Source organism: Budorcas taxicolor, chromosome 5 (genome assembly GCF_023091745.1).
Source record: "Budorcas taxicolor isolate Tak-1 chromosome 5, Takin1.1, whole genome shotgun sequence".
Classification (NCBI taxonomy): domain Eukaryota; kingdom Metazoa; phylum Chordata; class Mammalia; order Artiodactyla; family Bovidae; genus Budorcas; species Budorcas taxicolor.
This window is the reverse complement of record NC_068914.1, coordinates 49,896,499-49,924,475: the sequence shown is the minus strand read 5'-3', so window position 1 is coordinate 49,924,475 and position 27,977 is coordinate 49,896,499. Positions and strand designations below refer to the sequence as shown.

Sequence of the window (27,977 nt, the reverse complement as noted above, 5' to 3'; positions counted from 1 at the left end):
TAGATATATTATCATTGAGTGGATATTCAAAATAGATTTTATTTGGATAGCAATCATCCTGAATCAATCCATTCTGAACTGACAGCAAGATGTCATCAATCTCTAGGCCAGGTGGACTGATTTTCTGCAGATGTCCCAAGCTGGTAATTTGTTTGTTTGTTAAAAATCACATGTACATTGTTTTATATGCCTATTATTATATAGATGTTTATACTTGATAGAAAAACAAGTATTACCAGGGTTATGGAAAAATTAAAAAATGTTCCTTATAGGGCAAAGTTGTGTCCCAGATAAGGCTTATTTTGGTATATTTCTAAAGTATACTCTTTGGGGGCTTCCCTGGTGGCTCAGACAGTACAGAATCTGCCTGCAATGCAGGAGTCCCTCGTTTTATCCCAGGGTTGGGAAGATCCCCTAAAAGGGTAATGGCAATCCACTCCAGTATTCTTGCCTGGAGAATTGCATGGATGGAGGAGACTGGCAGGCTACAGTTCACGGTGTCACAAAGAGTCAGACATGACTGAACAACTTTCATTTTTCACTAAAGTTATACTTGATTGGATGTTACAAAATACATGAGGCCTTTTGGCTACTGCTCTTAGTATAATCCAGAGCTATCTAGGTGTTTGTGGATTTCTTTTCCCATTCAGTTACTTTCTTAGTAGCATCGTATCTTAATTCACCATTAAGCACATTTTACTCTATTGTGGTAGCACCCCTGTATCAATCTTTTAAAGGAGATGTTTTACATAAGTAAATTTTGAATGCATGTGAAATTAGTACCAATATACTTTTTAAATGTAGGTGGAAACTTTTCAACTTAGTTTTTAACTAAATGAACAGAGGCAGTGAACTTATGGTTTTTATGTCCGTCTCTTCCACTTTGTGATTTTTCAGTTGCATTTGTGTGATTTCTGCTTCTAATCTGCCTTCTGTTTACACAGCTCTCTAAATCAATGTGCCTGAGGGTGGTTCTAACATTTCCTCCAAAGTGTAAGTCACCGTAAATGTCAACACCAAAGGTGCATGTTCTCCATGGACTCTAGACTCAGCAATGTCACCTCTCTCGCTTGCTTTTGGATTTTACAGCCATTGTCTGACTGATATGGAAATCACTGATGATTTCTGCCAAAATTTAACGGTGTTACATTTTAGCAAATAAATGTATTTTTAGATTAAATAATTGGAATTCAAATTTATTAATGATGATATGAATGTGCTTAGTCTGTCGGTCATGTCCAACTCTTTGCAAGCCCATGGACAGTAGCCTGCAGGCTCCTCTGTCATGAGACTTCTCAGGCAAGAATACCGGAGCAGGTTGCAATTTCCTTCTCCAGGGGATCTTCCTGACCCGGGGGATCTTCCTGACCCCGGGGTCTTCCTGACCCGGGGGATCTTCCTGACCCGGGGGATCTTCCTGACCCGGGGGTCTTCCTGACCCGGGGGATCTTCCTGACCCAGGGATCAAAGCCGGGATCTTCCTGACCCGGGGGTCTTCCTGACCCGGGAGATCTTCCTGACCCGGGGATCAAAGCCGGGATCTTCCTGACCTGGGGGTCTTCCTGACCCGGGGGATCTTCCTGACCTGGGGGTCTTCCTGACCCGGGGGATCTTCCTGACCCGGGGATCAAAGCCGGGATCTTCCTGACTCGGGGGTCTTCCTGACCCAGGGATCTCCCTGACCCGGGGGTCTCCCTGACCCGGGGGTCTTCCTGACCCGGGATCTTCCTGACCCGGGGGTCTTCCTGACCCGGGGATCAAATCCACATCTCCTGTGGCTCCTGCGTTGCAGGCAGATTCTTTCCCTGCTGAGCCACCGGGAAAGCCACTGGGAAAAGATGGTATGGTAATCTTTAAGAAAGAAATTGGAAATGCTTATTTATGTTTTAGGACTCTTGTGTTAACTATAGTATTGTTCTGCTTTATGGACAATGGCGTTTTCTTCATTTTCTCTTCTCAGGATGTTGTGGCTGCAGAGAAGAAGAAACAGACGGTTGCAGAGCAAGTGATGATAGACCACTTATCCAGGCAAGCGTTGATAGAGATCCATTCAGAAAGCATTTGTTACATTTCCTTTTTATACATGACATCTGCATTGGAATGGTCAGCTCAGAGGTTTCCGTACTTTCTCTGTTTACCGCACTTTTTTTTCCCACCAGGCTCTTTGCCCAACAGAAATACTTAAAAGTTCTATTTACTAAGCATTTTTTGTCTAAATAGTTTAGTAAATATTTTCTTCCTAATAACTTAATGGTCATCTGAAAAAATAATACAAATTGAAAAAAAAAGTTTTTATTTCCTTCATAAATATGCAGTTACTCACTAATGGGACATATGCGCTTCTTGGATGACAAATAATCTCTCAAATCTTAGAATTGTATAAATGCTGCCACGCTCACTTTCTAGCCCACCTGGCCCCCCCCTTTTTATCACAGCAACTGTAGAAAAGCCGGTTTTTCAAAGATGTGATACCATTCATTGACAGCGTGTAATGTGGTATTTTGCTGAAGCTGTGAATTACTTGGAGCTAGTAGTTTTTGTGGTATGCCACAATTATGAGTATCACTATTTCCCTCAAAAACAAAACATATCCAGTGGTGTTCCTTCGACTTCCCTGTGACACCCGAGTGTGACTCTGCACAGTTTGGGAACTGTGGGATTGTCAAGAGTTCTAAAGCCTAATGTAAAGTTTTGCAACCCTTAGAAAACTGGATAAAGTTTCAATACCTGCTGTGCTAAATTGCATGAATATGTAAGTAATGCAGGATTTCAGAAGAGGCTGGAATAGTCTAGGAAGTCTTCACAGCAGAGGTAAGACTCAAGTTTAGCTTTGAAAACGATAACTACTTAGTTGGTTGGCAGGGGGAAAGAATGATAGTCTATATATCTGTTTCTTAGCTAATTTTTGGATGCAGTTTTGTTACAGTCTTCAGTATTTCCCCTTTTATTACCTCATGAACTGACTTTACATTTTTACTCCCAAAATGCCACCGCAGTGTCTCTTCATAAGATAGCTGCTGCTGCTGCTGCTAACTCGCTTCAGTCGTGTCCGCCTCTGTGTGACCCCATAGATGGCAACCCACCAGGCTCCCCCATCCCTGGGACTCTCCAGGCAAGAACACTGGAGTGGGTTGCCATTTCCTTCTAGTGGCATCCATATTGTTGGGTTAATGGCAATTACCTAATTCTCAGTTACTCAACCCATCAGTGCCATCTACTGGGTTGAGTACTTTCTTCTCTGTGAAGCATTTTTTTTTCCTCCCTTGGCTTTTGGCATGCCACATGTGGTTGGTTTATCCTCCTCCTTTAAGTCCTTAGTCTCCTGTCTTAGCTCCTCTTCACCTCTCCTATCTTTACACCCAGGAATACACAAGGACTTCTACTTCTTGGACTTCTCCTTTTACTTTCTAGGTGATTTCATCCAGTATCGGGTCTTCAGTAACCACCTATATGCTGATGCAGCCCTAACCCAAATCCTAAAGTAACGTTGGAAAATGTTGCTTTGGTTTCTGAAAGTTGTTCTCTTTCGCTCCCTCATTATGAAATCCTCTTTAGTTTTCTTCCATGGCAACAATGTTCTTCAAGTTCAGTCCGTCAGTTCAGTCGCTCAATCATGTCCAACTCTTTGCAACCCCGTGGACTGCAGCACGCCAGGCCTCCCTGTCCATCACCATCTCCCAGAGCTTACTCAAACTCATGTCCATCGAGTCAGTGATGCCATCCAACATTCTGATTCTCTGTCGTCCCCTTCTACTCCTGCCTTAGATGTTTACCAGCATCAGGGGCTTTTAAAGCAGTCAGTTCTTCACATCAGGGGGCCAAAGTATTGGAGTTTCAGCCTCAGCATCAGTCCTTCCAGTGAATATTCAGGACTGATTTCCTTTAGTATTAACTAGTTTGATTTCCTTGCCATCCTAGGGACTCTCAAGAGTCTTCTCCAGCCCCACAGTTCAAAAGCATCAATCCTTTGGTGCTCAGCTTTCTTTATAGTCCAACTCTCACATCCATACATGACCACTGGGAAAACCATAGCCTTGACTAGATGGATCTTTGTTGACAAAATAATGTCTCTGCTTTTTAATTTTCTGTCTAGGTTGCTCATAGCTTTTCTTCCAAGGAGCAAGTGTCTTTTAATTTCATGGTTGTGGTCACCATCTGCAGTGATTTGTGAGCCCCCCAAAATAAAGTCTTTCACTGTTTCCATTGTTTCCCCATCTATTTGCCATGAAGTGTTGGGACTGGATGCCATGATCTTTGTTTTCTGAGTGTTGAGTTTTAAGCCAACTTTTTCATGCTACTCTTTCACTATCATCAAGAGGCTCTTCAGTTCTTCTTCGCTTTCTGCCGTAAGGGTGGTGTCATCTGCATATCTGAGGTTATTGATATTTCTCCCGGCAATCTTGATTCCATCTTGTGCTTCATCCAGCCCAGCATTTCTCATGATGTATTTTGCATATAAGTTAAATAAGCAGGGTGACAATATACAGCTTGACGTACTCCTTTTCCCATTTGGAGCCAGTCTGTTGTTCCATGTCCAGTTCTAACTGTTGCTTCCTGACCTGCATACAGGTTTCTCAGGAGATAGGTCAGGTGCTCTGGTATTCCCATCTCTTGAAGAATTTTCCACAGTTTGTGGTGATCCACACAGTCAAAGGCTTTGTCATAGTCAATAAAGCAGAAGTAGATTTATTTTCTGGAATTCTCTTGCTTTTTCAATGATCTGTCAAATGTTGGCAATTTGATCTCTGGATCATCTGCCTTTTCTAACCAGCTTGAACATCTGGAAGTTCACGGTTCATGTATTACTGAAGCCTGGCTTGGAGAATTTTGAGCATTACTTCACTAGTGTGTGAGATGAGTGCAACTGTATGGTAGTTTGAGCATTCTTTGGCATTTCCTTTCTTTGGGATTGGTGAAAACTGACCTTTTCCAGTCCTGTGGCCACTGCTGAGTTTTCCAAATTTGCTGGCATATTGAGTGCAGCACTTTCACAGCATCATCTTTTAGGATTTGAAATAGCTCAACTGGAATCCATCACCTCCACTAGCTTTGTTCATAGTGATGCTTCCTCTGGTCCACTTGCCTTCACATTCCAGGATGTCTGGCTCTAGGTGAGTGATCACACCATCCTGGTTATCTGGGTCATGAAGATCTTTTTTGTATAGTTCTTCTGTGTATTCTTGCCACCTCTTCTTAATGTCTTCTCCTTCTGTTAGGTCCATATATATTTCTGTCCTCTATTGTGCCCATCTTTGCATGAGAAGTTGCCTTGGTATCTCTAATTTTCTTGAAGAGATTTCTAGTCTTTCCTATTCTAGTGTTTCCCTCTGGTTTTTTTGCACTGATCACTGACGAAGGCTTTCTTATCTCTCCGTGCTAGTTGTTGGAACTCTGCATTCAGATGGGTATGTCTTTCCTTTTCTCCTTTGCCTTTTGGATCTTTTCTTTTCTCAGCTATTTGTAATAATTCTTCGAGTTATTTAGGCTTAAAATCTTGTTAATGCCTTTAATCCTTCTCTTTCACTCAAATCCTATATGCAGTTCGTTGGCAAACTCAGGTCAACCATCAAAATAAATTTATCCCTCTCTGCTGCCACCCTCCCTGTTCACCCTGTCATTTCCTGTCTCCTGGATTATTTCAGACACTTTCTAATTAGACTCATTGTACCTGCATTTGCCCCTAATTGGTGTATTCTCAACCTAGCAGCCATTGAGTTCATTAAAAACATAAGCCACATCAAACCTTCCAGTAACATCCATGTCAATCAGAATAAAATCTGTAAGACCTATGTATTGGTTGCTTCCCGGGTGGCCCAGTGGATAAAGAATCTGTATCCATGCAGGAGACGGAGGACACAAGGGTTCAGTGCCTGGGTTGGGAAGATCCTTTGGAAGAGGAAAATGCAACCCATGCCAGTATTCTGGCCAGGAGACTCCTATGCACAGAGGAGCTTTGTGGGCTGCAGTCCATGGGGTTGCAGAGTCAGACATGACTGAAGTGACTGAGTATGCACATGTATTGGTTACATATCACTATAAAACCTAGTAGCTTAAAACAGTAGTCATTAATTAATGCTCATGTGTCTTCAGGTCAGCTGTCCAGGTTAGACTTGGCTGAGTAGCTATTACTTTTCGCTTACTTTGGCCCATTATATATGACCAAAATCAGTGGGCTTAATTCTGAGTTTAATCCTTAAAAAACCTCATGTTTCCATTTGCTTTTTTGTGCTTCTGCCATCTTTGTTAGCTTGGTTAACCCACTTGTTCTCAAAAGGAAAGTCCTTCCCTACAATGCAGCTGGACCACTTAGCCAAGATTATCCTAGATGAACAGATTCCCAAACAACCCACACTTGCATGAATTAGTTCAAGTCAGACCAGCAGAGCCATCCTGCTGCCAAAGCATTTGCAATGGCTAAACTTAAAGCCAAAGAAAGTACACTACCATTATAATGAGGGCATGCCAAGGGCGTGAATAAGGAGTGCTAAAAATCTGGGGTCAGTAATACATTCTCCCCAGTCCCTGCATGTTTTGCCCACCATTAGACCCCAGACCCCTTTTCCTACTTCTCTGTTGTTTACTCTGCTTTGCCGTCTGGCTTCCTCCCTTATAAAACATACCAGATTCACTGATGTCTCAGGCACTTTGCATTTATTTTCCCTTCAGCTCAGAATGCTTCCTCCCTACCCCAGAAATCCATATGGTTGCTCACATAGTTTACTTCCTGTCTTTTATTCAGAAGTCATTGGTACAGTGTCTTTTTGTTTAAAGAATAGTAAGAGGAAGACCTGAAGCTCCAAATCCTCTCAAAAATTTCAATTTATTTTTAGATAATACTTATGGAAAAAGAAATAGATAAGAATATTCACTTGTATGATGTTTTTAATTATTAAATTTATTCATTTAATATCTGACAGATCATTCATTCTGCCAGTAGTATAAAGTGGCATTTGTATATGGGTTTTTCCAACTGCTTATAAATATGTGAATACTAGAGCATTTCATTATAATATTTAATTGTCAGACTGTTGTGTTTTCCTGTATAGGGCTGTAATCAGTGATCCAGAGCAAAATTTAACCTCTCAGAAGCAAGAAATTTCTCATATCCTTCCAGATTCAAAGCTGGCACCTATTCGATTTAGGAAAAGAACACTGCATGAAACAAAGTAAGAGGGTTTTTATATAAAATAAGGATGTAGTATGTTATAAATATATTTTTCAAATGTACTTTTGTATCTAATGGAAATTTTTTCCTTTGTGTTTTTATCTGTTCTGTATAAAGGAAAGTGGAATTTTTGGAGTTCAGATCCCAGTTCTGTCACTTTAAGATATTGGGGTAAACTTTGCCCTCCAGATCTTCTATTTATAATTTAGGAATGACAGCCAGAAACTTAGGCAACAATAGGTGTGAAAAGACACAATGTAGTAACTGAGACATTTGTATATACACAATATATATTGGCTGAATTTCGATGACATAATATATTCAAAATTAGTATTTTTTAAAAAAATATTACTTTTTGTCTTTTACTTTGTACTTTATGAAGTACAAAGTACTTGGTTTGGTATGAACTTTTATAGTTCGCTGGTGCAGTCCACTGGAAGTTCTCACCAACTTCGCCAATAACTGACATTTAGCCTCAGATTTAATAGAATAGAAAACCCACCAGTTCTTAGAGCAGTTTTTTAATATTTTCGGATTGTTGTAATTGTCAGTACTTTCTTATAACTTTGGTCTTTTGGTCTCATTCTTATTTTATTTCTAGAAGCCTTTTCTTATCTTCTAGAAGTTTCCATACCTTCAAATATTGAAGGTATCATGTATTAATTTCCAATTGCTGCTGTAACAGATTACCACAAATAGTACTTTTGAAACGACACACATTTATTCTCTTCCACTTCTGGAGTTCAGAAATCTACAATCAAGGTGCTGACAGGACTGCATTCCTTCTGGAGGCTTCGGGGAAGAACCACTTCTTTGCCTTTTTCAGTGTCTTGGGGCTGCCTTTGTTCCTTGGCTTGTGGTCCCTCCACCATCTTCAAAGAAGAGGAGTGTTCTTACTCTGCTGTTCCTCTTCTGTAGGTATCACGTATCCTTCTTGTGATTGCACTGAACCTACCTGTGTAATCCTGGTTAATCTTCTCATCTCCAGATCTTTAACTTAATCACGTTTGCAAAGTCCCTGTTATCATGTGTAAATTAATTATGTGACCTGAAGATTAGGATATGAGCTAATCTTATAGCTAATCTCAGCTACCATATGTCTAAACTTCTCTTTCTTAAAGTAAACTTTTATAGAAATAAAACATTCATTCACAAAGTGTACACTTTAAATGTACAGCATAGGAATTTTCACAAACTGAACAAAACTTATGCATTATTCCTACACCAAGAAACAGGTCAGCACCCCAGTTACTTCACACCTCCTCTGCCGCCCCAGGTTAGCCTCGCCATCCTAACATTGTAGATTGCTACTATCTGGTTATGAATTTACATGAACTCACAAAACTTGGACTCTGAGTCTGAATTCTTTTGTTTAACGTTACGTTTGCGAGTTTAATCTGTGTTATTTGTAGTTGTCCCTTATCCTCCTTACTGTACGGCATTTTATTATATAGATATACCACAGATTGTTTACTCACAGCTGTTGGTGGACGTTTGGCAGTTTGTGGATAGCGCTGCCATCAACTTTAGTGCATGCCTTTTGGTGAGCACATGTACTCATTTCTGCTCAGTACTCACTTACAAGTGGAATTGCTGGCCCATCTACTATGCATTTGTTCAGCTTTAAAGAATACTGACAAATAGTCTTCCAAAGTGGTTGTTGCAATTAAAACTCCCACCGGTAGCAGTAAGAAGGTGCTAGTGGCACCGTATCTTTACAAGTACTGGTAACTATCTATATTTTTCATTTTAGTTTCTCTTATGGGTATCCGTCAGTTCAGTCGCTTAGTCCTATCCGACTCTTTGTGACCCCATGGACTGCAGCATGTCAGGCTTCCCTCTCCATCACCAACTCCCAGAGCTTTCTCAAACCCATGCTCATCAGGTTGGTGATGCCATCCAACAGTCTCATCCTCTGTGGTCCCCTTCTCCTCCTGCCTTCGATCTTTCCCAGCATCAGGATCTTTTCTAAGCAGTCAGTTCTTCACATCAGGTGGCCAAAGTATTGGAGTTTCAGCTTCAGCATTAGTCTTTAGTGATTATTCAGGGCTGATTTCCTTTAGGTTGGACTGGTTGGATCTCCTTGCAGTCCAAGGGACTCTCAAGAGTCTTCTCCAACACCACAGTTCAAAAATATCAATTCTTTGGCGCTCAGCTTTCTTTATAGTCCAACTCTCACATCTATACATGACTACTGGAAAAACCATAGCTTTGACTAGATGGACCTTTGTTGGCAAAGTAATGTCTCTGCTTTTTAATATGCTGTCTAGGTGGGTCATAGCTTTTCTTCTAAGGAGCAAGCATCTTTTAATTTCATGGCTGCAGTCAGCATCTGCAGTGATTTTGGAGTCCCCCCAAATAAATTCTGTCACTGTTTCCATTGTTTCCCCATCTATTTGCTATAAAGAGATGGCACCAGATGCCATGATCTTCGTTTTCTGAATGTTGAGTTTTAAGCCAATTTTTTCACTCTCCTCTTTCGTTTTCATCAAAAGGCTCTTTAGTTCCTCTTCACTTTCTGCCATAAGGGTGATGTCATCTGCATATCTGAGGTTATTGATATTTCTCCCAGCAATCTTGATTCTAGCTTGTGCTTCTTCCAGCCCACCGTTTCTCATGATGTACCCTGCATATAAGTGAAATAAGCAGGGTGACAATATACAGCCTTGATATACTCCTTTCCCGATTTGGAACCAGTCTGTTGTTCCATGTCCAATTCTAACTGTTACTTCTTGACCTGCATACAGATTTCTCAGAAGACAGGTCAGGTGGTCTAGTATGCTGATCTCTTGAAGAATTTTCCACAGTCTGTTCTGATCCACATAGTCAAAGGCTTTGGCATGGTCAATAAAGCAGAAGTAGGTGTTTTTCTGGAACTCTCTTGCTTGATGTTCGAACAGATGTTTGCAATTTGATCTCTGGTTCTTCTGCCTTTTCTAAATCTAGCTTGAACATCTGGAAGTTCATGGTTTACGTACCGTTGAAGCCTGGCTTGGAGAATTTTGAGCATTGCTTTGCTAGCTTGTGAGATGAGTGCAATTGTGCAGTAGTTTGAACATAGGTATATATTGGTGATTTTATGGGTATATATTGGTGATTTTCACTTACATTTCACTAAAGACTAATGATGTTGAGCACTTTTGCATGTGTATGTTTGTCATCTGGATATCCTCATATAGGATATTCTATATAGTCCCTGCAAGTCTATTGGGTTATCTTTTCCATATTGATTTGTGGAACTTATATATTCTAGTTATAAATCCTTTTTCAGCTCTATTTGTTGGACGGGTCTTTTCCTATCCTCTGGTCACCTTTTCATTCTCTTGATCATGTCTTTTGATGAACAAAAGTTACTAAATTTATTGTAGACCAGTTTACCAATCTTTCCATTTATTGTTAGTGTCTCTTGTATCTTCTTTACGAAATCTCTCCCTACCACCAACTCGTTTTTATCTGACTTGTAATGCCAGATAATACTTGTTACAAATGTATTGGTGGTTTCTAGGTTGGTTTTTTTTTTTTTCAGTCACATCTACTTGTTATACATCCCTGCACCAGAATTATCCTGTCTTAATTAGTACTGTTATATATTAAATATATAAAGCTTGTTTAGCTTTAGTATTGTCTCAGCACACTTTGGCTCCTTCCTCTTCGATATAAGTTTTAGATTTAGCTGGTCTAGTTCTACAAAAAATCCTGTGGGAGTTTGATTAGAATTATTGAATTGATGGACTTCACTGCCCTTAGTCATTATTCTCAGAGGAAGAGGAGGAAAAAATTCTGCTCCATAGAGTGGGAAGCAGGCATTGGCACGTGTAGTACAGGCCTTCCTCCCCTCTTGTTCCTTGACCCAGATGTCTGCAGAAGTACACATTCTGTCCCGTGCACTGAGCTTTACAGGGTGCTTCCCCAGTGGGAATGAGTGGGTTAGTCTGTTTAATTCTAGTGTTAAGGACTTAGCTTGTTGCTACATTTCTAAACCATGGTTTCCAACTGCTTTAGCAATAAGAAAATTTATATGTGAGTCTTCATCCGCCTGATTCTTATTCCTCTGTTGGTTAAGAACTTAGAGAAGTATTGGTGCTACGTATCGGATACTGAAAACTCCAACATGGAACTTCCCATTTTATAATATAAATGCCTATTTTTTTGTCTTTTCAAGAAAACTAGAATCCTTGAAACTGTTATTTCAATCTATCACTGTCAAACTGAGTTCTGTTTACCTTTGAGAAGCAAAATAATATAATGATTATGAGCATTTTTTTTTTTTTTTGGCTATGTCATGTGCTAACTGTTTAACTGTATAAACCATATTTTTAAAACGGGGATAATAACACTTACTTCATTGAGTTACTACAAGCATTAAATGAACTAATACGCATTAAAAAGATTTTAATATAGACTAGTGTCTAGGAGGTTCTTAATAAATAGTAGCTATTATTCTTATTGCTTTTATTTTCTCAGCATTCAGAACTGTTTCAGGCACATAGTGGGCATTCAATGATCACATTATTACTAATGGATTAAATTGAATTGAGATGACCAATCTCTCATGGCTACACTCTGTGTTCAGAACTCTCATTTGATTGACAGGTTCTTATTTGCTGTATGTTGCTTACCTTTCATAGAGACCTGGATTTTTATAGAGGTATAACGTTTCAAGATCTCAGTGAGCTACATTACTGCAATTTCATTATAGCTGCAGTTTTATGGGAATATCATAAAACTACTTAGGAAGGGACGTAAAGAGACATCACTGACTCTTCAGAGGAGAATATTGGTAGTAGGGTGTCAAAGTGTGTGTTGTTGGGTTTTGCTTCATATTATGAAACAGAATTTTAGGACTGGCAGTCTTTGTGAGATCATAGCCATAAAGCCATAAAGATTAAATAACTGATCTGAGGTCTCACAGCTAGAACTATGGCCAAGACTGGAACCTCATCCAGCACTCTTTGTCTCTACTCTGTTTTGGCAAGGAATGTTTTCGGCTACCCACAACTGAAAACCTGACTGCCAGTGGCTTAAACGAATCAGGATTTATTTTCCTTATACAACTGGCTGCTTGGAGGTGGCCAGTTGTTGGCTTTGGTTCAGTGGCTTAGTGAGGCACAGCTCTGGGCTGGCTTCCCTGAGATCGTTGTGGTTGCCTGACGGCTGCTGTGGCTACTAGCATCACATCCCCGCTGTGTTCACAGGCAGGAACTCTTTCCGTGCCGTTCTCTTATCAGGACAAAAGAAAGTCTTTCCTGGAAGTTTACTGGAAGAACTGGGTCCCTTAGTCACTTCTAGTTGTAAGAGATTAAGAATGCAAATTCAGTGATGGGAGAGAGGCAAAGAAGAGGGTTAGAAATGGCTATCGGTTAGCCTTGCAACAGTGCCAGGCACAAACATGCTATCTCTGTTTCATACTGACTTGTGTAGCACTTTGATATGGTAAGTTCTAGCATAGAAGTTATTCGTGTAGTATGTACAATTTGTTGTTTTTGTTTAGTTGCTAAGTCATGTCTGACTCTTTTGCAGCCTCTTGGACTGTGCCCACCAGGCTCCTCTGTTTATGAAATTTTCCACTGAAGAATACTGGAGTGGGTTGCCATTTCCTGCTCCAGGGTATCTTCCAATCTAAGAATCAAAACTATGTCTCCTGCATTGGCAGGTAGATTCTTTACCACTGAGCCACCAGGGAAGCCCATTATATACCACAGCTCAGGGTTCTTTCTTCTGTGTCTGCAATAGCAATAGCAGTCTGGAATAAAAAGAGGCTTAAACCTCATCTTTATCTAGTATGTACATTTGAAAATATTGACATAACTTTTAGGTACCTTTCTTATCTAATGTAGGTACTTTAAAAATAATTATTAACAATTGTATTTCTTACCAGGATAAGAACCCAGTCTACATTAACTGAAAATATCCTTTCTCATAAAGTGCAGTTTGATGGTAGGATCATATCAAGGTAATTGTGACTTTATTAAATTTTTTAATCCTATGATTATTAAAAGGTATCTTCTTTTCAAATAGAGGTAGCAATAATTAAATCAGTTAAATTTGTTACATTTAAGTGAATGTACCACAAACATTTTCAGGTAATATATATTTAATCTCTTATAAAAATTATGGGGAGTATAAGTCTGAAAGAAAAACATTTTAATTAGAAATTATTTACAATGTGATTTTAAAATGTCTTTCAAAAAGAAATAAAGTGAATTTTTAAAGATACATGTTACTGCTAGAAGATTCTAAACTACTTAAAAATTAACCTTTATGTAATTTATTTAATTTCACTTTAATGGCTTAAAGTAACAGTAGATGTAATAAAATGACAAGGAAGGTGGTTCTTAAATCTGTTATCTAGTCTTACAAACTGCCGGTGACACATAATGTTACTTGATGTTCTTCATGAAGATTAAAGGTAAGGTGGCTTTTTAAAAATTAGCATATTTGTTCAGTGATTTTAAAATTTCCATGACAAAAGGTAATAAATGTATATCTAGTGGCTTGTTGCAAGCTCAACATTTTTTTAATGTCTTTCACTATCTTAAAAGTCTAAGCCAAATTAGTAATCTACATTGTAATATATCCATATTCATATTAGTATAAGGTGAAGCTTTTTTCTCCATCCGAATCAGAATTAAGTTGACACTTCAGCAAGCTCTGTCATTGTTTCCTTGTGGTTTCCCATAACCACACATTTGAGCAAATCCTGGTATCTCCATTTGACGCATAGAATCCATCTATCATTAAATATGAAAAGTATCCTATTTGAAAATCTTTGATACCATTTTCTTTTTCTAGAAATGGACGTGATGCTTGCAGAGAGCTGGTCGGATTCTTTTTCACTCATGACCAGTCCCTTACAATTTATGAGTATCGGCAATTTGGGAAAAATAGGTATGCTGTTAAAGACCGTTACAGCTCTCAAGATGACTGTTTCCCAGAGAAGCTGAATAATTTCACATTTTTTGTCATTTAACTTCTAGAACAAATGTGCTTCCTTTTATTCAAAAAAACGTTTATTGTCATCAGCGTGGACGAAGAAAAGGAAAGCAGTACCAACTTGGTGATCTTTATATTGTAAGTTGAGTGTGTGTGTGCTCATGTTTTACTACCTGGTGTTGGATTTTGAGGGATCCTGTGGGGCTAGGGGAGCAGGGTTTCTAGTTTCCAGTTTATTCTTTTCCCTGTTTCCTGAGCAGGGGCATTTATATATTGGCTAATGGTTGATGTTTCTCTAGGAGAGGGGTTGCCTCTCAGGTCCAGATCCCAGTGGTCTGAATCTAAGCATAGCATTTATTCCTTGTGACCCTACTCAGCTCCACCGCCCCTCCTCCTCAACCTGTCCTGCAATGGAAGCCCCAGAGAGCTGGTGTTTTGGTGCTTTTAGAGGCTGTACCACTGGGTGAGTGGCTACTTCAATAGAACCAGGAGTAATTCTCCACCTAATGCAGGCTTATCTTCTGGGGACATACGTTTTTCTCCACGCAGAGCAGTGCTTGGTTTCTGGAGCTATCATAGATCTCCTGGTTAGCTCATCTTTCTTGTGATTTCCCTGCTTGGCACAACTCCTGGGGTATGGCATATCACAAGGATTCCTTAGTGTGAAATGATCATATGTAATGTTAGAAGCTGTATAGTGCTCTGAAATTTGAAATAATCACAGTCATGTTATCTCACTACCCACAATGATCATTCATATATAACATACACTCATAGGCTAAGCATTGGAAATAGAACTATAAATAACTTGAAAAGAATCCTTGCTTTTGTGGTAATTATATTCCAGTGGGAAAGAGATCAGAGGGCCAGATAGGCGGGGCAGTGACCCAGTTTTGCAGAGTCGAAGGAAGCTTCTTCAGGGAGTGCCACCCAACCCGAATGTAGGCAGGCGATGATGTGTAGATGGAAGAGGGGAGGCAAGGCTTTCAGGCGAGGAGACAGGTCATGCAGAGAACAAAAGCTCCAAAGACATGGCTGTTTTTGAGAACTGAAAGGAGTTCAGTCCTACTGATCTCGACTTCAAGGTAGGGACTGGCAAGAGACAAATGAGAACTTACTAAGAGTGGGCTTTTGTTAAAGACTTATCTAAAATGTCTTGGGGAGTCACTGAAAGGTAAGAAGGTGGATGGAATGAAAGGAGGTAGCGTTAGTAGGTTTGTGATTTAGACAGAGTTCTCTGGTTGCGGTCTGGGGAACGGATTGAAGACTAGTACAAAGGACCAGATTGGATTGAATTACATTACACATATCAAATAGTCTCTGTTGTTTAAATAATAATTTCAAGAGAACTTATATACATGTCCAAGAGTGGAGAAAGTACTTACAGTTTTCTAAAGTAAATGCTCTAGGAAAAAGGAAAGAAATCTCTTCCCTGATTTTTGAAAGAGATAATTAAGCATATTATTTTAAATTTGTGTTTATTTATATTTGACTATATTTGAGAAACTCAGAAATTAAAATAACAACAATTTTCTAAGTTTGGATGAAGGATTTTCGAGGGGAATTTTTTCACCAAAGCCTTGATGCTCTAAACAGGTTAAGCTTAGTTTAACATTTATGTAATATTTGTTATCAGAATACCAGGTGAAAGAATTCCCTGGTGGAGCAGTGGATAAGAATCCACCTGCCAGTGTAGGGGCCACGGGTTGGATCCCCGGTATGGGAAGATTCCACATACCAGGGAGCAGCCAAGCCCTGCACCACCGCTCCTGCCCTGCACTGCAGAGCCCACAGGCCACAGCTACCGGAGCCCACGTGACCAGAGTCTGCGTTCCCCGCAGCCAGAGGAGCCCCTGCAATGAGCAGCCTGCACCCTGCAGCAAAGAGCAGCCCCCGCTCTCTGCAGCTGGAGAAGGCCTACACAAAGCAACGAAGGCCCTGCACAGCCATAAATAAATGCACGCAATCATATTAAAAATACCAGGTGAAAGAGGATAATGAAGCTGTCATAGTTCATCAGTTTGCAGCACATCTTTCTGTAGATCAATAGCTCTATTTCTGTGTTTTGGAGTGTCATAATTTCCATGGAGATAATTTGTTCTTTTTTCCTCTGATTCTTAAAAAAAAAACCTGGAATTATTCTTTTTTTTTTTTTTCACATCAATTTTTATATCTAAGATTGTTCTAACTGGGAGATTGTGAAATTAGTTCTATTTTCGTATATTATTTGCTGAAGTCTGTGTGATTTCTAAACATTCTCTCAATATACTTATGTATTAGAATAAAAGTATACTGTATTAGATGTAATCAAAATTGAATATTTAAAATTACCATTAGTTGTATTTTACTTCTTATATACTTCATAGTTAAAATAATTCATTTGTTTACTTCCTGAGGGTGCAAACTTGACATTTTTGAGCTCTGATCATCCCAGACTTCCAGAAAGTGTAAAAGAAAATACAGTGCTTACACTTCGAATCACAAATGTTGACTGGAGAGCTTTGGATTCTCTCAAGTAAGTCACACATGCATTTGTCATTTTAGAAGTATTATTATTTTTTATTATATTGAAGTGAGATTCTATATCAAAGTGTTTTGATTTTAGTTAAGATTTATATTAAAAAAATAAAGCATAGCTATACATGTCTATTTTATGTACTATATTGTGTACTCAAATACACTCCATGTGTGGGAACAGTTACAATCCAATGGAGATTTAAGATGTCCCATTTTAAGTTTGTTAAAGTACTTAATTAATTTGCCTATACTATAACATTTTAATTTTAGTAAATGCTACCAAAATAAAGATGAGATATGGTATAATATAATAACTTTTCCCATGTTTTTAGAGTGGTGCTTTTTCTAAGCACTAAAAAAATCTTGGTCCCACATGCTTGTGGACCATTGATTGATAATATACATAGTGAAAAAATAATGCTACGAATCAAAAGCTTTCAAATGAATTTGAGGTTTTTTTAAACCACAGAAAATATTTATGCTATTCTTGTGGAGTGCTTTTTTGGTCAAAATACAGTAACTGGTGTACTATCAGTGCATTAGAGGCCATTTGCCATAAATTGGCTATAAGGAAGCCTGTGCTTGTCTTTTACTGTCTTTTACTGTATTGTTCAATATGATTGTATTTTTTTTTTTTTTTTTTGCTTTTTAAACATCTTTACATTTAAAGGTAAAACTGCTTTTAAATAATAGTTTTAATTAAGTTTTTAAAAAGAAGCTTGAAATAATTATAAAACTGAATATAATGCTTAAAGGTAGTTCTTGGGAGATATAAGGATTTTAGTTTTGATTTAGCATATTCAGGATTAAAGCAGCAAGCAAAGGTGGGAGACTTGATTAACCCCTAAGTACTCTTCTATCTTTCTTTGAGAAGTTTTTGAGTCTAAAGCAGGGAAATCTTAGAGTTCCTATACTAAGACTGCAAAAGAGTATATTTGTATTACAATGGACATGTCAATTGCAGAACTGATTCTGTGGAACATGATGATGTAACCGATGAAGAAGCTAATGATAGGATGATTTTCAAGGCCATTCAAGGTGTGTATCATTACTATACTCTCAAATAGATTTATTTTCAACCATTTTCTTTGTAAGGAGTAAAGCAGTATTTTCCAGATATTACTTAGTTTTATGACACTTCATTTATATTGCCTATTTGCTGCCTATCTTTTTATTTTATACACAAATACATATTTAAAAATGTTTTTAGGATTCCTCCTACTTCAATGAGTCTAACTGAATAACTAGTATTGTATAATTTATGAACTTAAACATTAGAAAGCACTAGATGGTGTGGTTTTAATCTATGAAATGGATATGTGATTTTTACTATGTAGTACTCATTTTATATATTATGGTATCATGAAGAGATTTGTGGTGGCCTAGTGTAGGAAAAAAATACTAGACTGGAAGCCATGTTTGGACCCACCATTCAGGAGACATATGACTTTGTGTGTATCTCTTGCACCTCTTTCTTTATGTCTAAAATGGGTATAATAACCTCTTACTAATTTCAGAGTTGTTGTAGGTAATATGTGAAATATATGTAGGTTTGTACACTAACATATTTTAAAGATTTGTTTCTAGAGTCTACTCTTGTAATTAGTACAGTTTATGAGGCTCAAATAGACAAGTCCTTTGTTGACTCTCATAGTCAAGAAGGCAGGAAGGCATTAAACCAGTCATCACAGAAGTCAAGATATAATTTATAAATTTTGGTAAGTCCTTATTTATCATATAAAGATGATATGGGAGCAACAAGGCTAAAAGCAGATTTGAAAGTTGTCTAGGATTGGTGTTTATCTCTGAAATATCCTTGATGCTATTGTTAATAAAGTTTATTCTATCATGATCAGTATTATTTGTCACCCTTGTATCTAGTGACATTTTTTTTCCCTCTAATGCATTATATTTAGTAACTGCTTTGGTAACGTTACCTATATTTTCTTAAGTGAAGATGGTACAAACTGCATCTGTCCCACAAAGAGAATGGGCCTAAGGATAAAACTTGTTATTAATTCCTAGCAAAAAGTGTTACTTTAAGTGTAAAAGTATAGGATAGTATTCTAAAGCCTTGATGTTATTAAATATGTGCTGTAATTTGAAGATTCCAAACGATTTTAGAAATTTTGAACTGATAAACTGTCAGGCAGATCACTCAAAAACTTGTAATTCAGTTGGTAGCAACAAAGAAAGAGGAAAAAGATTAAAAAACATAGGCTCATCAGGTGAAGTGGAAGCCGAGAAGATTTTTTAAACATGAAGATTTTATTTGTAACGCTGAGGTTATTTTCATGCTGATAAAGTGAACCATTATTTTCCTATATTTAAAATATAACACTCTCACCACACAGTGGCGCTATAGCTCTGATATACTTTACATGTGATTTTTGTATATAACCCACTTTACTAAAAGCATTCTGTTTTTCAAAGCCTTTTGTCAGCCGTACAAAAGGTTGCATATTCACATCCCTTATATCAGATGTATCAACTTTTTTTTTCTTTTTACCAGAGAGACAGTTGCAACTTGATTCATGTATGCATAGGGATAATAAGCTTCCATCACTCTTCTTCCTAAACAGACATGCTGAAAGGACAACTTCGTAAAAGAGGTGTTCGGATTTTGTCTGGATTGGGAAAATACCTTCAACAACTGGACAAAGAAGGAAACGGACTTTTAGATAAAGCAGATTTTAAGCAAGCTCTAAAATTATTTCGCTTAGAAGTGTCTGAAAACGTAGGTACCACAGATAATTCCCTGCAGTGAGTGACTATCATTCTTAAGTGGCCTCGCTCACTTTTCTACTGAAGTTTTTGTAGTTCATTTGTCTCCTTCTTTATGCCTCGTTATCAGTATTAAGCCGACAGGAAAATCCTGTTGATTTTTTAAATGTCAGCATTCATCCCTCCTGCCTATGCTTATTCAGAGCCTAATAAGCAGGTATTGTTCTAACTCTGAGGCATATTTGTAGTCTTAAGGTCTTTATAATCAAAAGAAAGATAGAAATGATTACAGAAAAAGCATGGTAAGTGTTAAAGAGAGAATGCCTTCAGAACATGTGAGATAAATTGCAAGCCAGGTTATGGAGAAGGAAGTTCGTGGGATTTCTGGAGTGGGTATGTATCAGAACTGAGATTTGAAGGTTGAGGAGGGATTAGGCAAACGAAGGGAGGAGGAGCATGGATCAGACAGTGGCTGCTTGAGGAAAGGGAGAAGCCTGTGTGAAGGCTTTAAGAGGAGACATGCTCTGACCATTCCAGGAATTGCCCCAAAGCCTTTACACCCCTGGGTCCCTCCACTGTGACTGGAGGTCCAGCCAACCTCTGCGTCTGCTGGCTGGATTTTCTCACCATTCAGGTTTTCTCTACTCAGAGCACTTCACTGACACCTCCGCCTAAAGGAGCATCCCATCCGAATCCTGATCCTCTCTATACCATTTACCCAAAATGTAAATGTTTTCTTTATGCCACTTCATATATATTCTCATATTATTAGTGGTCCTCATCCTATTGGAGGCATTCCAGTTAGTAAAGTGACTTCTTAATTGTCACAGATACAATACATTACAAATAATTAAATGGTCAAATTCAAGTAAATGGTAGCATTTTTATTGAAAAGAATAAATTTAAAATGATACACTTGGTTTATTACCATTCTTAAATGTTTCTTAACTTTATGGAACTATCCCCATTACAGAGTTCCTCTAACTAAGCTTTCTTAGCACCTTTGATTGGATTTATATGCGACTTTTGGAATTTCCTTATTAAGTCTACTACCTTGTTTAGGGCTAGGTATAGCCCTAAACATAAGATATAACAAAAGATATAACAAAATGCTATGATGATTATAGTCGTGGCCATATGTAACTTAAAGGTGTAACAGTAATCTCTCTCTGATTATTTCTAGGATTTTGAGTCTTTGTGGCTAATCCTAAATAGCAGTGACAATGGCAGGGCTGATTATGGAGAATTCAAACGTGCCATAATTGGTGAAATGAATGAATATAGGAAATCATTTGTTCGAAAGGTAACTTTGTAAAGTAACCTTTCTAGTGAAAGTAAAGACAGTGAAGTCGCTCAGTCGTGTCTGACTCTTTGCGACCCGTGGACTGTAGCCCACCAAGCTCCTCCGTCCATGGGATTTTCCAGGCAAGAAGACTGGAGTGGGTTGCCATTTCCTTCTCCAGGAGATCTTCCCGACCCAGGGATTGAACCTAGGCATCCCACATTGCAGGCAGACGCTTTAACCTCTGCACCACCAGGGAAGCCAAATAGTTACTTTTAATAGATTGTTAGGTTCATTCTTAAATCTTTAATGAATTACCATTGAAAAAGTTTTAATCCCTTTCCCTGCAGTGTACTGTGGGTTTAGTAAAGCACAAAAACACACATACATGTACAAATCTACCCATTATACAGCAAGACAACCTATGTTTAAGGAAAATACTGTAAAAAGAAAATAAAATCTGAAATTAAATTTCAGTTTACAAATTGTTAATTCCATAAATTTCTGGCTCCATATAAGCTGTATGTCTATATCAATTATTAAATATCCCCCGAGCCTCAGCCTCTTACCTCACAGAACCGGGCTAAGAGGACACATGTAAGATCGCTAGCATCAGAGCAGCCCAAGGGTCCGAGCTCAGTGCGTATGACCCTTGCCTGATGACTAAAAGATGTTTCTCTACTTTCAAAATACGCTTGCTAAACGTTAAAATGAAGACAAAAATGACCATGTTAAACAATAATTTGAAAAGAGAGCCCTGAGCTTATAGGAGAGAACATATTACTTTGGTCCTAGTAGCCAATTTTAGAGCATACTTTTGAAAATGAAGTTTTTCTTTTGTATATGTACCTAATATGAAATGTATACATATCCCATATTGAAACAAAGATATTGTGTACAGAGTAGTCTGAACAATTACATTGGGCACAAATGGAAAATATAAAAATCTATATCTTTACTGGTTAAAAGGCAAGATAAAAACCTTATGTTAAATTAACCACATAATACTTATAAATTTGCATTCATGTTTACCTTACATGTCCTGGTGATGGATGTGAGTGTCAAGAACAGAAACTGAGGGGCTGTCTCCTTCATAAGCCTTGCTTCTGGGAATCAGTTCAGCTCAGCCTCTCAGTCCTGTCCGACTCTTTGTGACCCCATGGACTGCAGTACGCCAGGCCTCCCTGTCCATCACCGACTCCTGGAGCCTACTCAAATTGTGTTGGTGATGCCATGCAACCATCTCATCCTCTGTTGTCCCCTTTTCCTCTTGCCTTCAATCTTTCCCAGCATCAGGGTCTTTTTCTATGAGTCAGTTCTTTGCATTAGGTGGCTAAAGTATTGGAGTTTCAGCTTCAGCATTAGCCCGTCCAGTGAATATTCAGGACTGATTTCCTTTAGGATGGACTGGTTTGATCCCCATGCAGTCCAAGGACTCACAAAATTCTCTCCAACACCACAGTTCAAAAGCATCAATTCTTCGGCGCTCAACTTTATAGTCCAACTCTCACGTCCATACATGACCACTGGAAAAACCATAGCCTTGACGAGACGGACCTTTGTTGGCAAAGTAACGTTTCTGCTTTTTAATGTGCTGTGTAGGTTTGTCATAGCTTTTCTTCCAAGGAGCAAGTATCTTTTAATTTCATGGCTGCAGTCACATCTGCAGTGATTTTAGAGCCACCCCCAAATGAAGTCTCTCACTGTTTCCATTGTTTCCCCATCTATTTGTCATGAAGTGATGGGACCAGATGCCATGATCTTAGTTTTCTGAATGTTGAGTTTTAAGCCAACTTTTTTACTCTCCCTTTCACTTTCATCAAGAGGCTCTTTAGTTCTTCCTCATTGTCTGCCATAAAAGTGGTGTTATCTGCATATCTGAGGTTATTGATGTTTCTCCCGGCAATCTTGATTCCAGCTTGTGCTTCTTCCAGCCCAGCATTTTTCATAATGTACTCTGCATATAAGTTAAATAAGCAGGGTGACAATATACAGGCTTGATGTACTCCTTTTCCTATTTGGAACCAGTCTGTTGTTCCATGTCCAGTTCTAACTGTTGCTTCTTGGCCTGCTTACAGATTTCTCAGGAGGCAGGTCAGGTGGTCTGGTATTCCCATCTCTTGAAGAATCTTCCACAGTTTGTTGTGATCCACACAGTCAAAGGCTTTGGCATAGTCAATAAAGCAGAAGTAGATGTTTTCCTGGAACTCTCTTGCTTTGTTACTGATCCAGCGGATGCTGGCAATTTGATCAGTGGTTCCTCTGACTTTTCTAAATCCAGGGAATAGGCAAAAGTAAACTTAGTTTGCCAGGGTTACTACAACAAATACCATACACTGGATGACTTATGTAGCAGAAAATTATTGTCTCACAATTCTGGAGACTAGAAGTCCAAGATCAAGGTGTCAGCAGGTTTGGTTTCTTCTGAAGCTGCTCTCCTTGGCTTGTAATTAATTGGCTGTCTTCTCACTGTGTGTTCTCTGGGTCAGTCCCTCAGTCTGTGTTGTCTGTGTCCTAATCTCCTCTTCTTATGAGGATACCAGAAACACTGGATTAGGGTCCACTCTAATGATTTCATTTTAACTTAGTCCCCTATTTAAAGACACTGTCTTCTGCAGTCACACTCTGAAGTCCTTGGATTTAGGGCTTCAACAAATGCATTTTGGGGAGGATGCAATTTAGCCTATAAGAGGTACCATATATATGTGACATTATTGTAAATAAACAAACTTCATTCTAGTTTTGGCTCATCTGCAAATGTGAGATGTTGCTGTGGGTCTGTTGTGTGTTTCTATGGATCGACTCCTTTTCTCAGTGAAATGCATTTTATGATCCACAGGATTGCGTTGAATTAAAGGAGCAGTAAAGCAACCAGCGTTTCAAAAGGTAGTCTTCAGTTTCAGGAAAGAGAGCAACAAAATCCATTTAAAAAATCGTTTCATTTTCTCATTGATTTTAGTGATAGGATATTTCGAGTTTACTTTTTGAATCAAAATAGTCCCAGCCATTTATCAACTTCACGTGACTCCTAGTGTGCGGGTATGCTTAAGTCACTAGCCATGTCTGACTCTGCGTCTCCGTGGCCTGTGGCCTGCCATGCTCCTCTGTCCGTGGGATTCTCCAGGCAAAAATACTGGAATGGGTTGCCATTCCCTTCTCTAGGAGATAATCTAGACCCAGGGATCAAACCCTCATCTCCTGCATTGCAGCAGATTCTTTACTGTGTGGTTTTTACCCAACTCCTCAGTGTTGAAAAGAGGAAAGCCAGGGTAACAGAGGTTAAGTTACTTTTGCAAGGTCAGGGTGCTAGAAAGTCGTAGAACTAATGCTTAAGTGCAGGTCACCTAATATCTTGCTCCAGTATCTTTTTCCCTGTATTCATGATGCTCCCTTCATATTCCAGTTTAGTACTTTAAACTGCTCTGTTTAGAGCTCAAAAATAGCCTACTGCAGAATGGAAAATTAGGTTCTAATGATTTCATAGGAAAAAATAACACTTTTCTCTTTATTTAGGCCTTTATGAAACTGGATTTTAACAAAACAGGCAGTGTGTCTATTATAGACATAAGAAAATGTTATTGTGCAAAGATGCATCCTCAAGTAATTTCAGGTAACTACTATAAGTCAAAATGCATTAGACAGATGTCAAGAATAGACTTTTGGACTCTGCGGGAGAAGACAAGGGTGGGATGATTTGAGAGAATAGCGTTGAAACATATATATTGTCATACGTGAAATAGATGACCAGTCTAAGTTTGATGCATGAAACAGCAGTCAAAGCTGGTGTGCTGGGACAACCCGGAGGGACGGGATGGGGACGGAGTGGGGAGAGGGTTCGGGATGGGGGACACATGTACACTTGTGACTGATTCATGTCAATGTATGGCAAAAACCGCCACAATATTTTAATGTAATTAGCCTCCAATGAAAATAAATAAATTTAAACAAAGAAAAAATGCATTAGATTTCAAAAATGTGAGTTAATAATAGTGTATCTATGAACGATATTAATTTATAGCATGGACTTGAGGCCAATAACAGAGGAAATATTTATTTTTTAAACCAGAAATGTGAGAGCTTCTTCATTTAAAAATTCATAGGTCTATTATTTGTACCTGTTTTTTCACTTACGTTTATAATTGAGTTAACTATTTCCTGTTGAGATAGCGACGAACTTGAGTTATAGCACAATATGTTGAGAGAACAGATAATTACATGAGCAAGTCCTTTGAGTTTTATTGTCTGCTTATGGTTGAAGATTTAAGGCAGAATAAGGGAATAAACATACATATGTCTACCAGAATTTGAAAATACAAAAATTGCTTAAAGAAAAAGGTAGTTAAGCTGAAATCACTCCTTCCCTTTAACCAGTCATAAGACAATCAGAGATACTTATTTAAATAGCTTATTGTTCTAAGTTAAACAATGAATTTTAAGAAGGGATGACGTAGATGTTCTTTCCTCTCACTTAAAATAGCAAACTAAAGAATTACAGTTTTTTTTACATATGTGATTCTCAATAGCATCTTCCTATAGTTTAAAATTCGGAGAAGGCAATGGCACCCCACTCCAGTACTCTTGCCTGGAAAATCCCATGGACGGAGGAGCCTGGTAGGCTGCAGTCCATGCTAAGAGTTGGACATGACTGAACGACTTCACTTTCACTTTTCACTTTCATGCACTGGAGAAGGAAATGGCAACCCACTCCAGTGTTCTTGCCTGGAGAATCCCAGGGATGGGGGAGCCTGGTGGGCTGCCATCTATGGGGTCGCACAGAGTCGGACATGACTGAAGCAGCTTAGCAGCAGCATAATTTAAAACTAAACATGTTCAATATAACCCACCAGTAGAAATAGCCTACTTAATGTCAGAGATTAAACTAGAATGATTTAATCAACTGAAAGTTCTTCCAGCAAAGATGTTCATAGGCCTCTGAATCATGAATCCTAGTAATATTTTCTAGTTGCAGTTATGAGTAACTGCTTCATAAAGTAACTAATGCCTTTCACACATTGCATTACTGTGTTAACAGCCTGTATATCATAGAAATTGGTTTCTTCTTTCCTCACTTCTAATGGGAATGAAACTGAGTTCTCTAAAACATAAACAAATACAAAAATATCTACAGTAGTAACTGTTATTTTGCCCATACATATATAGGATACACCCTATCAGACTGTTTTAAAAGATGCATCAAATATATAGTTAAGTCTCCATCATTAAATTCTAGTCCATGCAAGTAAATGTTCAAATAAATTGATGGGTAGTTTGACATAAGATTTCAAATTGCTGAAAAGATTTCATCAGGTGACTTAAGTAATTATCATCAGCTATTTTACTGGACTTTTAAGGACATGGTTTCATAGTCAGTACTATTTTACAGGACACTCCACAGAGGAAGAAATCAAAGCATCTTTTCTAGAGACGTTAAAAAATGCCTGCAGCAAGTCTGATGAGGTATCATATGGTGAATTTGAAGATTACTATGAAGGTCTAAGTATAGGGATAGTAGATGATGAAGATTTTGTCAGTGTCTTATGTACTCCTTGGGGGATTTAGTTTTTTAAATGAATATGTCACCAGCACTAAGCAAGGAGAGATGAATGTGAAGTATCAAACACCAGAATGTAGATCTCTATGATTCTCTTTATTCTGTTTGTTTGTTGTGCTCTTAAAGAAGCTGGGCTTGGAAGGAGAAGTGTTCAGAAGGACAGATGGAAGGGCATATGTATAGTCACACACACGCAGGCCTGTGCTCACCTGTTTATAAGTTTCCAACGAGCTGTCTTTCTGGTTTTCCTGGTGGCTCAGACGGTAAAGCGTCTGTCTGCAGTGCAGGAGACTGGGGTTCGATCCCTGGGTTGGGAAGATCCCCTGCGGAAGAAAATGGCAGCCCACTCCAGTACTCTTGCCTAGAAAATCCCATGGATGGAGGAGCCTGGTAGGCTACTGTCCATGGGGTTGCAAAGAGTCGGACACGACTGAGTGACGTGACTTCACTTCATTGATCTGTCTTTTTGATTTATTACTTATCTTGAATATATTTTAGAGGTCATTTTTATTAGCCTTCATAGGAAAGTAACATCTGTATCAAACAATAGGAAAGCAGGTGTGAAACCAAGTTTCTTGCCCATTGATTTTTTTGCTACCTATTCCCCAAAATGTAATTGATACCATTCTCAATTTGGTGAACTAGACTTAGGCCCAAAGCCTATGAGACTGGATTAATTCAGCTTGCTTCAAACTTCTGAAAATGTTAAATGAATTAAAGGATATGCAAAAGAAATTTTCCATGCAGTGTGATTATAGATATTTTCTGTAACATGAATATTTAGAATGATGGAGGTTACATCAAAAATGCTTATTTAAGCACTGTCTTATGATTTCTTGTCTCCCAAATCATGTACTATTGTTTGTTCAATAGAGCACAATGTAATTATTCTAGTGACCAGTTCTATCTGTTCTTTTATTCTGTTTTTAACTGTGCAGTTTTTAATCTGTGTAATTCTTATTATCTGTATTATTTAACTAGAAGCAATACATCACTGAGAAATATTTTCTTTGAATATCAAATAAAGATTTTAAAAAGTGTATTATCACTTATATGGACTAAGGGATAACTTAATAACCCTTAACCAAATTGTAAAAAGTTCATTTGTGTCCTAAAATGAATGTATGCTATTCTAAGTAGTATCTCTTTTGGTATACTAAACAACTGAAACATTTTTTTTTTCTAAATAAATATTTAAAAGTTAGATGCAATCATTCTTTCTGAATTCTTCTATGTTTCTCACTTCTGGGATATACAGAGAGAAGAAGAACTTTATAGAGTTGTTTTCAAGTTTATAATTTAAAATTTTATATATTAAGATAACAGATTTAAAAAAACTGTCAAGCAAAATACGAAGTGGTTCAAAATGAAATACATACTTTATAAAAAATAAATTTTGGCATATAACTACATTCATCTATACCCTTGGCTACATTATCAGAAATGTGATGTGTGTGAACTCCATAAATTTAAAGTAGTACTTTTTCAGGATTCAAGGAGGTATTAAAACTTTCTGCTGAATAATCAGAAACAAAGTATGCATAAGTATTTCAGTGCTTTTTTCACTAGCTAAATTATTTATTCCTTGGAATTTTTTTCAGTTAGGTTATTTCAATTAAAACAATATGGTGGAAGATGTTTTGACAGAAATAAGTCTGTAACACTATTTTTGAGTCACATGCTTTATCTTGGAAAAATTTATCCAACTGTAGTCACTTAAAACCCTATAAATTAGGATTCTTCTAGGGTTTAACATACCAATAGGACAGCCTATTCTTAAATAAACCTCTAACCTCTTAATATAA

At 38.1% G+C, this 27,977-nt stretch overlaps 1 protein-coding gene across 1 annotated transcript in view; it reads left to right on the top strand.

Moving 5' to 3' along the window:
* Positions 1 to 26,180, top strand: part of CAPS2 (calcyphosine 2) — a 40,291-nt gene extending 14,111 nt beyond the window's left edge. Inside the window, 11 exon segments of the mRNA XM_052640775.1 lie at positions 1,961 to 2,028; positions 7,047 to 7,166; positions 13,044 to 13,118; positions 13,958 to 14,053; positions 14,143 to 14,236; positions 16,495 to 16,613; positions 17,580 to 17,653; positions 19,198 to 19,352; positions 20,523 to 20,642; positions 24,135 to 24,231; positions 26,005 to 26,180. Coding sequence (XP_052496735.1) covers positions 1,961 to 2,028; positions 7,047 to 7,166; positions 13,044 to 13,118; positions 13,958 to 14,053; positions 14,143 to 14,236; positions 16,495 to 16,613; positions 17,580 to 17,653; positions 19,198 to 19,352; positions 20,523 to 20,642; positions 24,135 to 24,231; positions 26,005 to 26,180 — 1,194 coding nt within the window.
* The last annotated feature ends 1,797 nt before the right edge of the window (positions 26,181 to 27,977 follow it).